This window comes from Oncorhynchus gorbuscha, linkage group LG19, assembly GCF_021184085.1.
Source record: "Oncorhynchus gorbuscha isolate QuinsamMale2020 ecotype Even-year linkage group LG19, OgorEven_v1.0, whole genome shotgun sequence".
NCBI lineage: Eukaryota > Metazoa > Chordata > Actinopteri > Salmoniformes > Salmonidae > Oncorhynchus > Oncorhynchus gorbuscha.
In genome coordinates this window covers 52,612,142-52,632,449 of record NC_060191.1, presented here as the reverse complement: position 1 = coordinate 52,632,449, position 20,308 = coordinate 52,612,142, and the positions used below count along the sequence as shown (strand labels likewise).

General features: G+C 44.8%; 1 protein-coding gene across 1 annotated transcript in view; it reads left to right on the top strand.

The window, feature by feature from the left end:
* LOC124006242 (protein turtle homolog B-like) overlaps window positions 1-20,308 on the top strand; it is a 79,703-nt gene that overhangs the window by 53,900 nt on the left and 5,495 nt on the right. The window contains 16 exon segments of the mRNA XM_046316131.1: window positions 1,493-1,637; window positions 2,687-2,832; window positions 3,783-3,925; window positions 4,189-4,329; window positions 4,453-4,572; window positions 4,706-4,856; window positions 6,108-6,231; window positions 12,302-12,477; window positions 13,076-13,302; window positions 13,630-13,714; window positions 13,944-14,105; window positions 14,206-14,251; window positions 15,459-16,119; window positions 16,122-16,715; window positions 16,717-17,096; window positions 20,143-20,273. Coding sequence (XP_046172087.1) covers window positions 1,493-1,637; window positions 2,687-2,832; window positions 3,783-3,925; window positions 4,189-4,329; window positions 4,453-4,572; window positions 4,706-4,856; window positions 6,108-6,231; window positions 12,302-12,477; window positions 13,076-13,302; window positions 13,630-13,714; window positions 13,944-14,105; window positions 14,206-14,251; window positions 15,459-16,119; window positions 16,122-16,715; window positions 16,717-17,096; window positions 20,143-20,273 — 3,432 coding nt within the window.

Sequence of the window (20,308 nt, the reverse complement as noted above, 5' to 3'; positions counted from 1 at the left end):
GAAGATGCTGAATGGGTCATAAGAATATATTTCAGTATCCATATCTACACTGACTAAAAATATAAACGCAACATGTAAGGCGTTGGTCCCATGTTTTATGAGCCGAAATAAAAGTTCCCAGAAATGTTCCATACACAAAAAAAATCTAATTTCTCTCAAATTTTGTGCACAAATTTGTTTACATCCATGGTAGTGAGCATTTCTACTTTGCCAATTTAATCCATCCACCTGACAGGTGTGGCATATCAAGAAGCTGATTAAACAGCATGATCATTACACAGGTGCACCTTTTTCTGGTGCCACTATAAAATGTGCAGTTTTGTCAAACAACACAATGCCACAGATGTCAGTTTTGAGGGAGTGTGCCATTGGCATGCTGACTGCAGGAATGACCACCATGGCTGTTGCCAGAGAATAAAATGTTAATTTCTCTACCATAAGCCGCCTCCAACATAATTGTAGGGAATTTGGCAGTACGTCCGAATGGCCACACAACTGCAGACCACGTGTAACCACAACAGCCCAGGACCTCCACATCTGGCTTCTTCACCTGTGGGTTCGTACGAGACCAATCATCCGGACAGCTGATGAAACTGTGAGTTTGCACAACTGAAGAATTTATGCACAAACTGTCAGAAACCATCCCAGGGTCTTGACCTGACTGCAGTTTGGCGTCATAACTGACTTCAGAGAGCAAATGCTCAACTTCGATGGCCACTGGCATGCTGGAGAAGTGTGCTCTTCACAGATGAATCCCGGTTTCAACCGTACCGGGCTGATGGTAGACAGCGTGTATGGCGTCGTGGGCAAGCGGTTTTCTGATGTCAACGTTGTGCCCCATGGTGGCGGTGAGGTTATGGGATGGGCAGGCATAAGCTATGGACAACGAACACAATTGCATTTTATTGATGGCAATTTCAATGCACAGAGATACCGAGATCCTGAGGCCCATTGTGCCATACATCCACCTCTATCACCGCAAGGCTCTACACAATTCCATGTAAGCTGAAAGTGCCCCAGTTCTTCCATGGCCTGCATACCCACCAGACATGTCACCCATTGAGCATGTTTGGGATGCTCTGGATCAACATGTATGACAGCGTGTTCCAGTTTCCGTCAATATCCAGCAAATTCACACAGCCATTGAAGAGGAGTGAGACAACATTCCACAGGCCACAATCAACAGTCTGATCAACTCTATGTGAAGGAGGTGTGTCATGCTGCATGAGGCAAAAGGTGGCCACACCAATACTGACTGGTTTTCTGATCCACGCCTCTAACTTTTTATAAAGTTCCTGTGACAAACATGCATATCGGTATTCCCAGTCACGTGAAATCCATAGATTAGGGCCTAATGAATTGATTTTAATTGACTGATTTCCTTATTTGAACTTTAAATCAGTAAAATCTTTGAAATTGTTGCATGTTGAGTTTATATAATTTTTCAGTGCATGTTTTGTTGTGCACTAAAAGCCTTTGTTTGTTTCTCTAGGGCCACCGTATATTAAGTCACCGCCAGAGAACATCACTGTCAACATATCCCAGAATGCACGCTTCACCTGTCAAGCAGAGGCGTATCCAGGCAACCTGACCTACACCTGGTTTTGGGAGGAAGATAACGTCTACTTCACTAAGAAGTAAAGTTATAATTGAGATTGTGTGTCTGATTGTCTGTGTGCCTTCCCTTTGGTATTTGAGCCTATTTCACCCTGTCATCTAAAGGCTTTTGAATCTTGTGTCCTCTCCTGTGACCTTAAAGTATTTTGTACTGTGTCTTGGCATAATTAGTATGTGAGACTTGCAGACCCTGTCTTGATTCAGTGACTTTGAATGTGTGTGTCTGTGCTGGTGCCCTGCTCTGCTGTGGTCCGGCAGCAGTAAGAGAGGGCCTAGTAGGGGCTGTCTGGAGCACACCAGCCGGGTTAGCACGCTCTGATGACAATTCCACATGCCTCTTCTACTGTAGTAATGATCTGAAGCGTAGCCAGGAGCCTTCAGACTCGCCCCAAGCACCGCTTTAGTTTAGTGATGGAGACGTTTTAGAAAGAACAAGTGACTGGGAGACCAAGTGTCTGTCTGGGAGAATCAACCTATCAGAGAGTCCCTTAGAAAGAGGCCCAATCTCAAATAGGTTTCTAAAGGCCTAGAAAAAGGCTGTGCATAATCAACCCTAGGATAAGACACTACTGTCCTAGTTGGGGTGCTTACAATGTTTGGTATATCCTTGGAGGCAACAGTCTATCACGAAAGGGTATTTTGGTCTAATCATACGATTTATTTACTCAAAAATATTCATAGTTTAGATTAAAATATTCCCTCTGCTATTTATTTTGCATAATGTCCTCTCAAATATTACTCAAATGAACATGGTGTGAGGTTTGTTTGTTCTTTGTTTGAAACACAGCGGGAATAGAATATCTGCCAGTGTACTCTTCATGAGGGTACTTCATTTAAAGTGGCAGTGCGAGAGAAAACACTAAGGCTGGAGCATCAGGTGATTGTGGAAATTAGGGGATTTATTTGACATTCAACTGCTTCATCTTTTGGAAGCTATTCAGCCTGGTTGGATTTGACCAAATGCTCCCCTCTCATGGCAAGCTTGTGCAATTACATTAATGCAGCCCCAAGTGTGCGAGTGTGTCTCTATGCTATGGTATATTCGATAACTTCTGCTTCCTCTCTGTAGTGACCTGAAAAACCGAGTACGCATCCTCATCGACGGAACCCTCCACATCTTCCGGGTGAAACCAGAGGATGCTGGGAAATACACCTGCAGCCCAAGCAACAGCCTCGGCACTCCACCGTCAGCATCGGCACAGCTCTCTGTTCAGTGTGAGTGTTACCATGGCGATGGGGGGAGGGTAAGGGGGAGGGGCAGACAAGGCTGGCTGGCAGTACTGGAACAGGAGGAGAAATAACAGTATCACAACCTGCATAATGGCAGCCAGAACACTGCTGATGTATTGTCATTGGTGATGCAGTACCATACATATCGCCCTGCTGAAACTTTTCCACCCTTGGCTGAATTTCAGAGTCAAAGGTCGGGACGAGGGAATGATTAGATATTCCTACTGCTCATCATCTTGGCAGGTTCTCTCTCATCACCATATTCTTTGCAATTTTTCCCAGTCTATGATTCCAGTCTCTGTAGAGTTGTTTATCTTCCATATTGCTAGACACTGATAGAGACAGTCTGCTAGTCTCACCCAATAGCATGCTGCTCAGTCTATCCTTCTCCCCTTAGAGAAAGAGTCTTGGTCTCCTCAATGTGCTGGACTGAATTGAAATGGTGACCTTTTAGTTCATCTGGTATGTGGGGGGGAAATGCCACCAGGCCGGATGTCTAAGTGTGTTTGCTACTATGCTAATTCCCTCTGGAGTCTCTGGTCATTGATATCTGTGTTCTTAGAGAGAGAGAGAGATCTAGATACACTACCAGCCGACCATGACTGTCTTTGTGATTGGCTTCAGAGGATGACCAGAGCCCCTCGCTGAAACGATAAACCAAATTCAGCAGTCCTTTTTCCTGTTATGTACTATCCAAGTTGATAGCTAAAGACAATTAGTTAGCAGCTAGCTTGGGCCACCATAAAGTCACTTATAAAATACTATTTCTTACATGGTTTCCATACCGACCAACTTATTACAGGAGAAGTACCTGGCAGTTGTAATTGTGATTTAACAGTTTCAGACTTTATGCTCCAGTCTAATTTCACTGAAAACATCTCCCGTCCATCTATACAAAACCTTGTGCTCTGTCCTCTCTGACCTCTGACCCTCAGACCCTGCTCGTGTGCTCAACATGCCCTCCATCATATACGTCCCACGGAAACTGCCAGGGATCATCCGCTGCCCAGCGGACGCCAACCCGCCAGTGATATCAGTGAAGTGGGAGAAAGATGGCTACCCTCTCAGAGTGGAGAAGGTCAGTCTCAGTCTGCCATCTGTGGGGGCCTCTGTCTGTCTGGACTGATGCTGATAACACCTCATTCACCAAAACAGCTGTTCACAAAGTATCCCAGAGTAGAATTGCAGATCTTTCCCTTTTAGACCATAATGAATGCGATTTATATGGACACGAATCCTAGATCAGCACTCCTTTAACGCTCTTTGAATACAGGTCCTGACATGTTTTAGAGAATATTGCATCCCTGTGATGTTGAGTGTACCTCCTCTCTCCTGTCCCAGTACCCTGGATGGAGCCAGGCACCAGATGGGAGTATCCGGGTGGCGGAGGCCACAGAAGACTCCCTCGGCACCTACACCTGTATGCCTTTCAACGCCCTGGGTACTAAGGGCCAGTCTGACCCGGCCATTCTGGTGCTAAAGGTACTGGTACTGGAAGAAACATCTGACCAAATGTGATATGTGTAGACTTCTCTCCCCCCTTTTGGTGAGACTTGTTGTGAGACTTGGTCTGTGACATTGTGTGTGTGTTGGCCCGGCCCACAGGATCCCCCCTACTTTAACGTGAGGCCTGGTGGGGAGTACCGCCAAGAGGCTGGTAGAGAGCTCGTCATCCCCTGTGCTGCTTCGGGAGACCCTGAGATACCAACCATCACCTGGAGGAAGGTATGACACCACGCTACAGCTGGGACTAGTCTGGGAAGAGAAACATGGAAAACTCAAACTGCTTTTTTGATATAACAACCAGGGAACTGTGTGTGTGCTTGTGTGTGTGCGCATGTGTGTGCATGTGTTCAAGGTGGGGAAGCCCAGCAAGAGTAAGCACAACATCCTTTCCAGCGGCAGCTTACAGTTCCTGTCCCTCAGCAAGGAGGATCATGGGGAATGGGAGTGTGTGGCCACCAATGTGGTCACCAGCATCACTGCCAGCACGCGCCTCCTCGTCATTGGTACCGTCCCCTGTGACCTCATAACCGTCTGTCCCCATGCATGTCTGGTGATCCTAGTCATCGATACAGTCCCCCTGTATTTTCTCAGTTTAGGGTTCAGAATTTCAGTTAATCTGAATTTAAGTAGTTTGACAGCAACCCTGCAGCTTTTTGTTCCCATTCATAATGACCCTAGTCCCAGCTGTACTGTATGTTTACTGAAGTACTGCTTAGACATTCATGATGACCCTAGTCCCAGCTGTACTGTATGTTTACTGAAGTACTGCTTAGACATTCATGATGACCCTAGTCCCAGCTGGACTGTATGTCTACTGAAGTACTGCTTAGACATTCATGATGACCCTAGTCCCAGCTGTACTGTATGTTTACTGAAGTACTGCTTAGACATTCATGATGAACCTAGTCCCAGCTGAACTATATGTATACTGAAGTACTGCTTAGATATTCATGATGACCCTAGTCCCAGCTGGACTATATGTATACTGAAGTACTGCTTAGATATTCATGATGACCCTAGTCCCAGCTGGACTATATGTATACTGAAGTACTGCTTAGACAAGTGACTTGCTTGTGTGTTTACAGTACATATGAGTAATAAGCATGCCTCGGGACTTCTCACAGTCATACACCCTAGCTGGCACCTTCCCAAGTGTCCCCTCACTGGAGTGACAGCTGACATGTCAGAGGTGCTGAGTGTGGAGAGGACAGCTTTGACGTTTCTGACCATAGTGGTCAGGGCAGCAGGTCTCCATTTAATCCCAGTACAAAGGTGCTGGGTCTTGGACACACAACTGGGGCTAGGGATGATGATGGTCTGGCCAAGCCATAGACCTTCACTCACCTTTACCTCACCATTGGTCAACACCTCAAAGTACAGGGCATTAGCCAATCAGATAGGCCATTCGCAGCCCTAGTAGACAGTTATATACTGTAGAGGACTATGAATGGTAATGACAGCACAATGTACATTATTTGACTTAATAGGACACATTTTTGGACAATGATAGTCATTTTGAGTGAAAAAGCTTTTTATACATTGACAAAAGAGCTGTTATGGGAATAACACACTTGACTCATACTGTGGTTATTGAAGAATGGTCATCCTAACCTTCACTGTACAGTACATACAGACCTAACAGATTGCGCTATCACTCTTTAGTGTGGGCCAGAGCAATATACAGTAGAGATAGAGAGGTATACTATAGATGGCTCTGGTATTAAATATAATGGTCTCTTCTCTTTGACCCTCAGGCACCAGCCCACATGCTCCAGGCAGCATTCGTGTGTTGCCCTCGGTGACCTCGGCCAACGTGTCCTGGGAGCCGGGTTATGACGGAGGCTTTGATCAGACATTCTCAGTGTGGTACGGCCCAGTGTGAGTACTCCCAGCATGCTCTAGTCTACCATCAGATCTTATACTCAGATTGCAGTTGATTCCCCTAATAGAGGTGGAGGGACAGAGACTTTGGGGATTGATCTTCAATAGATATGATTTGTAGGGATCTGATTTGTTATCAACAGGGCTGTTGTGGTGACCGTATTACCGCCACACTGGTGATCACAAGTCATGAAGCCAGTAAAATTCCACATGAACATTTAGTCACGGTAATTAGGCTTCTCCGAGCTCTGATGCTGCTGCTAGTTGTTACTAGCTTACCAAACTTGCTTACTGCCTGGTACTCAGCACTCTATTGTCCCTCTAATCACTCTGTCATCAATGCAAATGTAATCAAAAACCTAATCAAACACTTCATGAGCGCCCATGAACTCCTGTTGCCAACATTTCTATAGGCTATGCAATTGCATGAGAAAACAGAGTGATGGCCTCTATTAAAAAGAGGAGGACCCCATCAGCTTTCTATAGGCTAGGCCTAATATATCTATTTCTCAACCCTATCTTTGAAAGATAATTCGTAAAATCCAAATAACTTCACAGATCTTCATTGTAAAGGGTTTAAACACTGTTTCCCATGCTTGTTCAATGAAACATAAACAATTAATGAACAGGCACATGTGGAACAGTCGTTAAGACACTAACAGCTTACAGACGGTAGGCAATTAAGGTCACAGTTATGAAAACTTAGGACACTAAAGAGGCCTTTCTACTGACTCTGAAAAACACCGAAAGAAAGATGCCCATGGTCCCTGCTCATCTGCGTGAACATGCCTTAGGCATGCTGCAAGGAGGCATGAGGACTGCAGATGTGGCTAGGGCAATAAATTGCAATGTCTGTACTGTGAGACGCCTAAGACAGCGCTACAGGGAGACAGAACGGACAGCTGATTTTCCTCGCAGTGGCAGACCATGTGTAACAACACCTGCACAGGATTGATACATCCGAACATCACACCTGCGGGACAGGTACAGGATGGCAACAACAACTGCCTGAGTTACACCAGGAATGCACAATCCCTCCATCAGTGCTCAGACTGTCCTCAATAGGCTGAGAGAGACTGGACTGAGGGCTTGTAGGCCTGTTGTGAGGCAGGTCCTCACCAGACATCACCGGCAACAATGTCGCCTATGGGCACAAACCCACCAAACTGGACTAGACAGGACTGGCAAAAAGTGCTCTTCACTGATGACTCACGGTTTTGTCTCACCAGGGCTGATGGTCGGATTCGCGTTTATCGTCGAAGGAATGAGTGTTACACCGAGGCTTGTACTCTGGAGCGGGATTGATTTGCAGCTGGAGGGTCTGTCATGGTCTGGGGCGGTGTGTCACAGCATCATCGGACTGAGCTTGTTGTCATTGCAGACAATTTCAACGCTGTGCATTACAGGGAAGACATCCTCTTCCCTCATGTGGTACCCTTCCTCCAGGCTCATCCTGACATGACCCTCCAGCATGACAATGCCACCAGTCATACTGCTCGTCCTGTGCGTGATTTCCTGCAAGACAGGAATGTCAGTGTTCTGCCCTGGCCAGTGAAGAGCCCAGATCGCAATCCCATTGAGCACATCTAGGACCTGTTGAGTCAAGGGTGAGGGCTAGGGCCATTCCTCCCAGAAATGTCTGGGAACTTGCAGGTGCCTTGGTGGAAGAGTGGGGTAACATCTCACAGCAAGAACTGGCTAATCTGGTGCAGTCCATGAGGAGGAGATGCACTGCAGTACTCAATGCAGCTGGTGGCCACACCAGATACTGACTGTTACTTTTGATTTTGACCCCCCCCCTTTGTTCAGGGACACATTATTCCATTTCTGGTAGTCAAATGTCTGTGAAACTTGTTCAATTTATGTCTCAGTTGTTGAATCTTATCTTCATACAAATATTTACATACAAAATAAACGCAGTTGACAGTGAGAGGACGTTTATTTTTTTGCTGAGTTTAGATTGACATAGGCTAGTGCTTTTGCTGTACGTTAGGCCTACTCATCTTGTTGGCTGACGAAAAGTAAATGTGGACAGTTCATCCAATATCTTCAATATGCTCCTCGGAATTGGATAAGGACGCACGCAGTTGTGTCCCCGTTGTGTCTGTCTTAACAGAAAGACAGACCCAATCACTGACAGAGAGCAGTGTGAGTGAGAGGCGCTTCGGATTGCGCAGCACACTCAGGGAGAAGGGCACAATGCAGCACTCCAGGCCGCAAAAGGCATGGATTTTTCTAGGGTGCATGACGTCCACAAAGGGGATGCCGCGGTGAAATTCGAGGCATTATCAAGTGCTTGTCAAATTGTTAATGACAGAATACTGGAGTGTGTACAACCTGCGCAAAAAAAACAAAGCAGAGCTCATGCCTTTCAAGTTACTTTTTTCAAATCATCATTAGTCTCATCATCCAGCGTTACAATGTATTCAATCATAACATATAGGCCAATGTTTGTAGAACAACTAAAGTTACATGAATAACTCTAAATTAAGCATATAGGAGTACCTATTTATTTGTTAACTGCTCAACACAGAATAGCCGCATGTGCGCTCTCCCCCAAATCGTTTGGAGACGATATTTATAATTTATTCAGCTTTGTTCGATTGTATTGTAGACCTGCTGTTTTCAACTCTCTAGAGACAGCAGGAGTGGTAGAGATACTCTGAATGATTGGCTATGAAAAGACAACTGACATTTACTCCTGAGGTGCTGACCTGTTGCACCCTCGGCAACCACTGTGACTAATATTATTTGACCCCGCCGAACATTTGAACATCTTGGCCATGTTCTGTTATAATCTCCACCCGGCACAGCCAGACGAGGACTGGCCACCCCTCATAGCCTGGTTCCTCTCTAGGTTTCTTCCTAGGTTCTGGCTTTATAAATACATTTGATTGATTATTCGTCATACTATATAATAATATAAAATAATGCCACAGAATTATAAGCAAATCTCCCACAGCCATTTGGCATAGCCACATCAGGACCTAACATAACCTGACTAGGACTGGCGGAACCCCTTTCCGCTAGCGGAACACCTCGCCAACAGCCAATGAAATTGCAGGGCGCCAAATACAAATCAACAGAAATCTCATAAATCAAATTTCTCAAACATACAAGTATTAGGCACCATTTTAAAGATACAATTCTCGTTAATCCAACCACAGTGTCTGATTTAAAAAATGCTTTTCAGCGAATGCTCCACACACGATTATGTTAGGTCACCACCAACTCACAGAAAAACCCAGCCATTTTCCAGCCAAATAGAGGAGTCACAAAAAGCACAAATAGAGATAAAATGAATTACTAACCTTTGATGATCTTCATCAGATGACACTCATAGGACTTCACGTCTGCTAAATGACTTAAATGTAAATGTTACACAACGCGTGTATGTTTTGTTCGGTAAAGTTCATATTTCTATCCAAAAATATTATTTTACATTGGCGTGTTATGTTCAGTAGTTCCAAAACATGCAGAGAGCCACATGAATTCACAGAAATACTCATAATAAATGTTGATGAAAATACAACTATTATACATTAATCTTTAAGATGCACTTCTCCTTAATGCAACCGCTGTGTCAGATTTCAAAAAACTTTCCGGAAAAAGCATAATCTGAGAACGGCGCTCAGAGCCCAAACCAGCCAGAGAAATATCCACCATGTTGGGTAGTCAAGATTATTCATAAATAGCATTATAAAAATTAACTTACCTTTGATCTTCATCAGAATGCACTCCCAGGAATCGCAGTTCCACAATAAATGCTTGTTTTGTTCGATAATGTCCATCATTTATGTCCATTTATGTCCAATAGCTTCTTTTGTTAGGGCGTTTGGTAAACTAATCCAAAAGCGCGATCTGGTCCATTTGGATGAAATGTTCAAAAAGTTATATTACAGGTCGAAGAAACTTGTCAAACTAAGTATATAATCAATATTTAGGATGTTTTTATCATAAAAGTTAAATAATGTTCCAACCGGAGAATTCCATTGTCTGTAGAAAAGCAATGGAACGAGAGCTTACCTCTCAAGTGAAAGCGCGAATGAGGCTGTAGGCAGACCCCTTAGTCAAACAGCTCCCATCCGGCCCCCCTTCACATGAGAAGCCTGAAACAACGTTTTAAAGACAGTTGACATCTAGTGGAAGCCTTAGGACGTGCAAAATAACCCATATCCCACTGTGAATTCGATAGGGGCTGAGTTCAAAAACTACAAACCTCAGATTTCCCACTTCCTGTTTGAATTTTTTCTCAGGTTTTTGCCTGCCATATGAGTTCTGTTATACTCACAGACATCATTCAAACAGTTTTAGAAACTTCAGGGTGTTTTCTATCCAATACTACTAATAATATACAAATATTAGCATCTGGGACTGAGTAGGAGGCGGTTCACTCTGGGCACACTATTCATCCAAAAGTGAAAATGCTGCCCCCTATCCCAAACAAGATAAGGACAACTGAGTATGCTATTCTGTTCTTCTGAAATAAATTGTGGATTTATTGTGAAGGTGTAGGCTAAATTACATGGATTTATTAGCCTACATTCCATTTTTAAAAGTCTGTGTGGAACCCAGGAGATGCTAAATGTGCTTATGTTAATTATAATCGGTCAATAAATGTGCCTATGTTAATTATAATCGGTCAATAAATGTGCCTATGTTAATTATAATCGGTCAATTACCGTGAGTCCGACAGTTTTTTGCTTGACAATCACCGACTGACAAAATGTTGTGACCGCTACAGCCCTAGTTATCAATAAGGAAATATTGATAATTTAATTACTTTAATTATTACAACGGTATCCAGGGGGAAACAGATAACAGTATCCAGGGGGAAGCATACAACGGTATCCAGGGGGAAGCATATAACGGTATCTAGGGGGAAGCATATAACGGTATCTAGGGGGAAGCATACAACCGTAACCAGGGGGAAGCATACAACGGTATCCAGGGGATGCATACAAAGGTATCCAGGGGGAAGCATACAACTGTATCCAGGGGGAAGCATACAACGGTATCCAGGGGGAAGCATACAACGGTATCCAGGGGGAAGCATACAACCGTATCCAGGGGGAAGCATACAACCGTATCCAGGGGGAAGCATAAAACCGTATCCAGGGGGAAGCATACAACGGTATCCAGGGGGAAGCATACAACCGTATCCAGGGGGAAGCATACAACGGTATCCAGGGGGAAGCATAGAATGGTATCCAGGGGGAAGCATATAACGGTATACAGGGGGAAACATACTATCATCAACAGACAGGTACTACAACACCATTTTGACAGCACAATGCTAATGGTTTATTACTCAGTCCTTCAGTAATATCACTCAGTTACTCAGTATTTGTATTTACATTATTTGCAATGTTGAAGAGTTGGGCATACAGTAAATCACAGAAGATGCATAATGCATGTGTTCATTCATTTATTAAAGGCGTAATGGAAAGACATTGCAGCAACATTCTATTAGGCAACATGCACGAGGTGCCATAAAATCACCATTATCATTTGATGTACATGTCAGCAGTCATACGGAGCCATACTGTGTTGAATGGTGGCTGCGTGTGAATAATAATCTGATAGAAGTGGTGCTTTTGGCAGTCTAATATTAACAGCCATTCTCATCCATCTCTCTGTCATGGCCTGATGACACCTTAATGGACATTTTTTTGACAGTAATATTAAACCATGTGCTTTGAGGAACATTGCATATACATGGAGACATCTCTTGTGTATTTACATAATGAATTACTTTGTACAGAGAGCTGTTACTACAAATGTACGAGTCAAAGTGATCTAATTACCTTTAGTTTAGATTACAGAGATGGTGACGTGAATGTGAAGAGGACATTAAACAGAGTGAAATATAGCCTAGCAACAGTATTGTATTGCAACACTGTGGCCCATTGCCTGTGTAGTTTGACAGATGCACACTACATAAGACTGTCTATCTAATGTACACCATATATGCTATCTGAGTGTTACTAGGATGGCCCGTTGACCTTATAGTCGGGGTGCAGGTTAGTTAGTATTGATACCTCTCTCTGTGTTTCTGTCCTCCAAGGTTGAAAAAGGAGAATTTTGGCCCCCATGACTGGCACTCCATGCCGGTGTCGGGGTCTCAGACGTGGTTGGTGGTGCCGGGGCTGGAGCCCAGGACAGAGTATCAGTTCAGCGTCCTGGCACAGAACAAGCTGGGCACAGGCCCTTTCAGCGAGGTTGTGACGGTTAACACAGTAGGTAGGTGGCACCAGCTCCAGAACAACTGCCTACACTGGACTGATACTGTATGCCTATACTTGTATTTTGTATTTATTAAGGACCCCCATTAGTTTGTGCCAAGGCAGCAGCTACTCTTCCTGGGGTCCAGCAACATTAAGGCAGCTATATACAATTTAAAGTATTACATGACATTACATTTCATAACACATTCTGTTCCCACAGGCCACTACTCTGCTATCACATATCTACAATACAAAATCCATGTGTATGTGTGGATTTAGATACCTAGAATTTACTATTTGTAATGCATGTTCTTTTAGACAAGGCATATATCATAAGCTATAGAGTTAACTTGAAATATAAAATATTTGTATTTAAAGGTTCATACATCAGTGTGTCCATTTCAGACATGTCATGTTGATTCTGTATGCTCACAATATCATTGAAACCACTGCTCTCTAGAGCTATCTTCTAGAATGCAGTTTGTAATTGCTCTCACCATCTTCTGTTTATCCCTGATTGATCACATGTGAATTTATGGGTTTGTTATGGCTGTTTGAATAATAGGAATTGCTTAACTTCCTTCCAAAACTGCTCTGTTCTCTTGTCCCCTTAGTGTCTCCCCTGAGTACCCCTGAACCACAGGTGCTTCTTACTCCACCACGGTGCCTCACAGCCAATCGCACACAGCACGGCGTCCTGCTCACATGGCTCCCGCCAGCCAATCACTCCTCGCCGGTCGACCGCTACATCATGGAGTTCCGTCTCGGAGAGAGGTGGGAGGTCCTCGACGATCTAATCCCTGCCGGTGAGACTGAGCTGATGGCCAAGGACCTAGTCCAGGTAAAGGACCGTAAATACCTAAATGTATAAACAATGCTGTCTGTTTATAGTGACAACTGCCAATGTGTAATTAGTGTCATGGCTCAGCTGTCTACAAGATAATAATGAACACTTTACAAATTACTTGTAAATCCTATATAAATCATTTAAGGTATACCTTCATGTATACTCAAACTGTTATTGCTATTATTTTGCTAATGGCAGTTGTTTTGGGGTAATCACACCGTTATTTTGAGACAGGGGTTATGCTGAGGGGAATTGGACTGTGGATGTGTTATGTGTGTGGAATGGACAGTGGAGGAGTGTGTTGTCTTGTGTCCCTGGCAGGAGTCCTGGTATGAGTTCAGAGTCATGGCCGTCATGGATGACCTCATCAGTGACAGCAGTAATGTGGTGGGAGTGTCCAGCACAGGTAAGTGTTACACCAAATATATTACACTACAATTCAGAATTAGATTAAGAGTATATTCAAATAATTTTCCCAAATAACTACAATGGAATGTAATATTTTTAAATGCTGCTGATATGTCACTCCATTAAATCCATTTACCTCAATGAGATTGGTGAAGTTCTTGATTTGAAGTCCATTTCCACCCCCCCACCCCCCATTTCTGAACCCCTGGGTACCTTTTCCACTTCAGATCCCTTCCCCCCTACGGAGGTGACTGAAGAGGGGTTGGCAAGGCCCGTGGTAGCGGGCGTCGTGGCAACCATCTGCTTTCTAGCGGCTGCGGTGCTCTTCAGTACTCTAGCAGCCTGCTTCGTCAACAAACAACACCGACGAAAACTCAAACGCAAACCAGGTATGCCCCCAATTCATCTAACTGTCTAACTTCTACTGTCCATTCACTGGTCTTCTACTGTCCATTCACTGGTCTAAATCTCTGTTTTGTCTCTTCTAAGACCCTCCCCTGTCTGTAACACACTTCAGGAAAAGCATTGACTCACCGTAAGTACTAAAAACAAACCCAGAGAGATTAAAAAACAGGAGCCAACCTTTTGAGCTCATATGCCGATTCACAATGCAGTAGTCACTGGATTGAATTTAGATGCAACAATAAACTCCTCTTTACCTGTCTTAAGAGTTATTGTTATGGCCTCTGTTCACTTCACTCCTGTTCAGTACCAACTGTCAGGGCAGGGTATCTTTGCTAGGACAAGAGTATGGTTTGGATGTATATTGTGTGTATGTCAAAGGTTTGGAGAGAGGTCTATGTTAAAAGGAATTGGATGTGTTGACTTGCATTATAATGCATGTTCCAGTTGTTTATATCAGAATAGTGAAGTCTAGTCCTCTTGTGACTCCGTGATGGTCCCTCCTGTGTTGTGTGGAGGTTTGGCTTAGTTGACAAATGACCATGGCCCATGTCATTTGTGTGTCTCCCACCGCAGGCCTCCTCTCACCCCCTTGCCCGGGGTAGAGCCCTGCTGGGACGTGCCAGCCAGGAGCAGCTACATGCCCCCACCAGCCAGCTCCCTGTGAGTGCTTAGCTCCTTGCACCATGCCACAGTGTGTGTTGTGCTGCACTACGCTATGCTGGCTTGGCTGCATGGATTGATTTACTTAGTGCTCTGCTGGCCTAACCGCATGCACAGTATACATTATATGCACCGTATAGGGATTTGTGTTTGCGTTGGCTCAGCTGCATGCACTGTACTGTGTATATGCACTCTATAGTTGACTGTGTTGTTTACAATGCTGCTCCTGGTGTGTGGCAAATAGAAAAAAAGGGCTAGTTGGATGTCATCTGCTTTATTTTTATGACATAAAAGCATTTGGCGAAGCATATGTTCCCAACAAGACAAATAGCCCTCGGTTTTTACCCAAGAGCAAGTAAAAAAAGTTATATGAGACGGTTTTCATGGCTGCTTGGTAACGGTTCTTTCGCTGGGGTTTACAGTCATTAGCTTCAATGCTAGCAGAATGCACGGGATACTATCAAGTTGAATACAAATGAAACAGGTGTATTTGCTTTGACATGGTGCCATGGCTTTGGATTTTATCTGTCTAGCATAGTAGTGATGCCTACTGTGATTAACATGCTATTTTACTGTGTACAATTAGGCAGTTTATTGATGAATAACTACTGTTTAAGGGGTTCATTATGAAGACATCATGTTTGAGTGTCTGCCTCTGTGTTGGTTGTGTCTGACAGGCTGTCCTCTGGGAAGATCAGTCCAGAGAGCTCCCCTCCCGCCTCGCGGCCCCAATCCCTGTCCTCAGATGGGGCCCATGGCCCGGGCCTGTACGTCAGGAGGCTGCCAAGCCCTCAGAGAGACCGGGACAAAGAGCTCTCCTTCTACAAGAAAACCAAGCGTGCCATAGCCAGCAAGAAGTACAGCGTGTCCAAGCACGAGTCAGAGGTCACCAGCCCCATCGAGCTGATCAGCCGCGGTCCCGATGGTCGTTTCAGCATGGCCAGCCCGCCATCAGCCCACCGCCGCATCCACGGCTTCCCATTCGCCGAGGAGTCCGACATGTATCCTGAGTTCCGGCAGTCGGACGAGGAGAATGACTTTGACCCCGGGCCCCTGCCCCCGATCATGGCCACGCTCCGACCACAGCTCTCCCCAACATCCTCCAGTCTGGAGTCCACGCAGCCCCCCAACTACAGCCCCCGCCTCCACAGGCCCATGGAAGGTATGAGCTTTGTGGAGGGCAGTGGGCATCATGCTGCAGGGCAGGCCCCAGCCTCCCGCTACAGGGATTTTCCACAGGTCCCTTTCTATGGGTATCTAGGCAGCCGCGGGGAATCGGGTATACCACCACCTTTTTACATGCCTGACATCAGTCCCCGTAGTTCCACTCTATCCTCCCCCCCCCAGGCACTGCTGACGGGGGGCCCTACGGCTATCCCTCCATCCCAGAGGAGAGGGAAGAGATGGAACTCCATCATCAGTACACTGCCTCTGGCCATTCCCTACCACATACACACAGTACTCCCCCTCGCTCCCCTCGCTCACCTGACAGCTGGCAGCCTCACGAGTTCCCCTTCCTGGGTCTGGAGGGGCCCCACTTCATTTATCCACCTCACCACCCCTTACATCATCACCAGGACCTTCCCGATCCTCCACCGTACCCCCCTCTCCACTCTCTCCCCCCCAGCCGCCTGCACCTCCCCAGCCCTCGGCTCCTGCAGCTGGAGGTCCCAATGGCTCCACAGAGCAGAGACCGACCCCCAGGTCCCCCAGCTAGGCACTTAGCTATGCAACAGGCCCAGAGTCTCGGCCAGCTCAGACACACGTCCCATGGTGTGGGTGTACCAGTGTTGCCTTACCCTGACCCGGCAGCCCGTGAAGGGAGCCCAAGCACAGCCCGTAGCAGCAGCCCCCAGTCCTGGCTCAGCCCGAGGTCAGGGCGTAGGACAGACCCCTCCCTGCCCCCGCTGGTCCTCCAGCCCTCCCGCCTCTCCCCCCCTCTCCCAGAGCCCTCTTAGCACCCAGCCAGGTTCTCCAGATATTCTAGTCCGCCCCCCGCCCCGCCCCAGCATCCTCCGCACATCCCACTCTCTGGAGATGCCTGAGATCACCCTGCACCCCCAAGCCACTGTCAGTTTCTCCCGAAGGTCCTCCCTGGCCACCTCCCCCACCCAGGGCCAGCAGGGAAGCCGCAGGCCCAGCCCCAGTTACCGTGCCCACATGTCCTATGCCTCCACCGCAGCCAGTTATCCCTCCCAGTCCCCCTCTCCCCCTTTGGAGGGCAGGGATGTGTTCGGGCAGTGGCCGTCCCAGAGAAGGACAGAGGAGGAGATGCTGCCCTCAGAGCCCTCCCAGCTCCAGATATCCGCCTCAGGGTAGGTGACCTACACCGGTCCGGCAGGGACAGCAACGCATTAACTAACCCACATAACAAACTTCTCCAACCTGGGCACTCAATTCTTAATGTATCCCCAGTTTATAGAATATGACGTAATGTTTTACTTTTGGCAGACCAATAATGCATATTTAGGCTTATATGCAGAAAGCATGTATTTGCATCTGGCACACATCTGATCAGTCATAAACAAATTATTAATAAAAAAATTGGCAATATACCCATCTGAATCAAGGCAAATGATACAATTCATACTCACTTTTAAAGTGTGTCCTTATGACACATTTTGAAATTTAACCCTAGAACAAAGTCACATCTGATTGATATTGATCTTTGAATTCTGTAATTATTATTTCTAAGATATTTGTGTTTATCTCTGTATGGCGACCCATTTTCAGAAGAAAATGTGATTTTTAACTGCCATAGTTCACGGAAAATACTGTTTGCTAAAGAAAATGTTGGCAGGAAGCCTAACCTAGAATGTGTAAAACGTTACAATTGCATTAAAATGCAATCTGCAACATAGGATTTCAGGTGGCAGACTTATGGGACCTTTGAGCGAATGCTTCACTAAATAATTAACTAGCATATACAGTGTTTTTTTTATTGATTGAAAACTCTGAATACTAGTGTAGTGAGGCAATATTTATTCTTACATATTTAGTGGATTTCCTTGTATTATTGCCCACCTATGACATCTTAGTAGAGGCTTTCCTTGACTGCTACTGTTTTTTAATTGGTGGTAAATGACACTGTAGCTAAACAAAAAAATGACGATTGAGTGAGACCTACACTTTGAGTGCCTTCCACCCCTCAAACAAAATGTGAAATGTACAAGATAGCAAAGTTATTTTAATGATATTCAGCATTATTATTGCCCACATAAGCCTTCTATTTCAGGAATTTTCTTCACACATTTGAACATTTGAAAATCTGAGATTTATGACCAAACACCTGTTTTTTAAAAATGTTTAAACTTGAGACCATTTGGACAACTTGATCATTTCTAATTATTATCTGTTACGCCCACATAGTCATACAGTACATGCTCTGCAGGACAATAGAAGACATACAAGAGAGCAATATACCTGAGGCGCATATAATCCTCCCCTTTTGTCTGAATACCTACATGCTTCCCCCCTTCCCCCTCACACCCACCTCCTACCTTTCTGAATCCCAGGGATTGCCAGGTTAGCGTAAGAGGTCATGCTCTTTTTCCACCCCTTTACAGTGTCGTGGTCATATGGGCAAGTATAGTGTAGGGCTGCTGGTTTGTACAGTATGAGAGCTCAGGGGTCTTACCTCATCTGTTTTTGATTGATCTCAGCTATCTGGGCAGCGTTGTTGTGAGACGGTCCCCTACGCCGCAATAGGTAAGGGTCGGACCCATGTCGGAGAGGGGAGGCGTCAGCAGGGGAGGGCTCTAATCACTCTCTCCTTTAAAGGGGAATCGTTGACTTTGGGTTGAGCCTCTTTACTGGATTCAAGTTTGCTAGCTCTAATGCTAACTGCTAACATACAGGTTACATTTCCTACAGTTCTTTGGCACAACATGCCTGCTGTCAAGCACAGTGATTAGGCTGGTGAGCAATATTAGGAGCTGTTTTGGACTGTGAAGCAGTATTTGAAATACAGGCACAGTTTCCCTGCACTCAAAAAAGCCTTGAATCAATAGAGGACCCAGATTACTGATAGACTGGAGTATTCCCCTTTAAAGTTTTGTTCCATGCAAAATGCCATGCATGCCTTCTCTAAATATCTCTCTTTTGACTAAAACGTATAACAATAATTCTCAAGGCTAAATTCTTCGTCATATTCGTCGTCTTAAGTGCTTTCGTTTCTGTCATGTGACTGTTTTTAATGGCCATTTCCTCTTCCTGTCATGTGACTGTTCTTTAACGGCCATTTCCTCTTCCTGCCATCTCCTCCCGTCAGCATGGTGAAGCCTCTGTACACAGTGTTCATGTTGATGAAAGTGTGCTGTACAGTGTTCATGTTTTTTTGGAAATGTACTGTAGCTAACTCACTGTGGCCCCTGCACACAGTATTTGTGATTATGAATATCTACTATTTATCTAACGAGGAATGCTTTAATTATCATATTTGTCTCCCCTCTCTGCTAATGGCTCTCAATCTCTCTCTCTCTACAGTGATGATGGACAACACCTCTAAACCTTTGTGTTCCTACAGTATGCCTTTTGAAACAATATGTTTTGGCAGAATCACTTGACTTTAGATATCGTCAAGTTAGGTTTTGAAGCAGGTGTATTCAATCCATTAAATGGCAACAAACATTTAATCTCATGAACCTGAACATAAATGTTTGGTGTTGATGAGGTTATTTTGGGTCTTAGTATCATTACTTGCATCTTTCTATGATGGACTGCAAAACAAGAGTATTCATTATGAGGTAAAAGTATTTTTCAAAACAGATACCTTTCTGTGTAAAGCTCATCAACGTCCTTCAATTTAACACGGATTTACAATTAGCCAATGATAGACACTGCCCATCTTTAACACATTAAAATATATTCAGTATTAGGGTGATTTTGATTGATATGTCATTCATTAAATGAAAATAATCAACATACCGTAATTCTATTAAAAGATGAGAATCCTCTTTGTTGCCCCACTCAACAAAACAGACAAGCCATGGATTCTCACTGTAGAGCAAGAGGAGCAACTCAGTAACTATAGAAACGGAAGCCTTTCTTATGTAAACTGTTATTACAAATACAGTATCGAGATTATTTTCATTTATGGGTATCTGAAGGTGACAAATATTCCTTCATAATCTTTTTGAGAATTAACACAGTTCGTCCCATAGTACTTTATTAATTCCTCACAATCTAAAGCAAATGAATTTCTCAACAAATCATCAGTCTATTTATGGTTCAATATTACAGAGCCTTTCGGAATCAATGTCCTCCTGACTCCCCATCTGACTAATCACTGAGAAGATAGCGCTCCCCAGTGGTGAGTTAAAGTAAAGCATGTGTGTTGTGCCTGTCTTCTCCTCTTTCTAGGGGACCTCTAGGTGCGTCTTGTGATCCTGCCGGGTCTGAGAGCTTACAAACACTGCTACACCACTGTATTACTAAAGCCAAGAGAGTGGCTGCCAACACCAATAACAACTCCACTTCCAGGAGAAGAACAGGTCAGTCTCTGAACTAAAGAATAGGCCACAGGCCG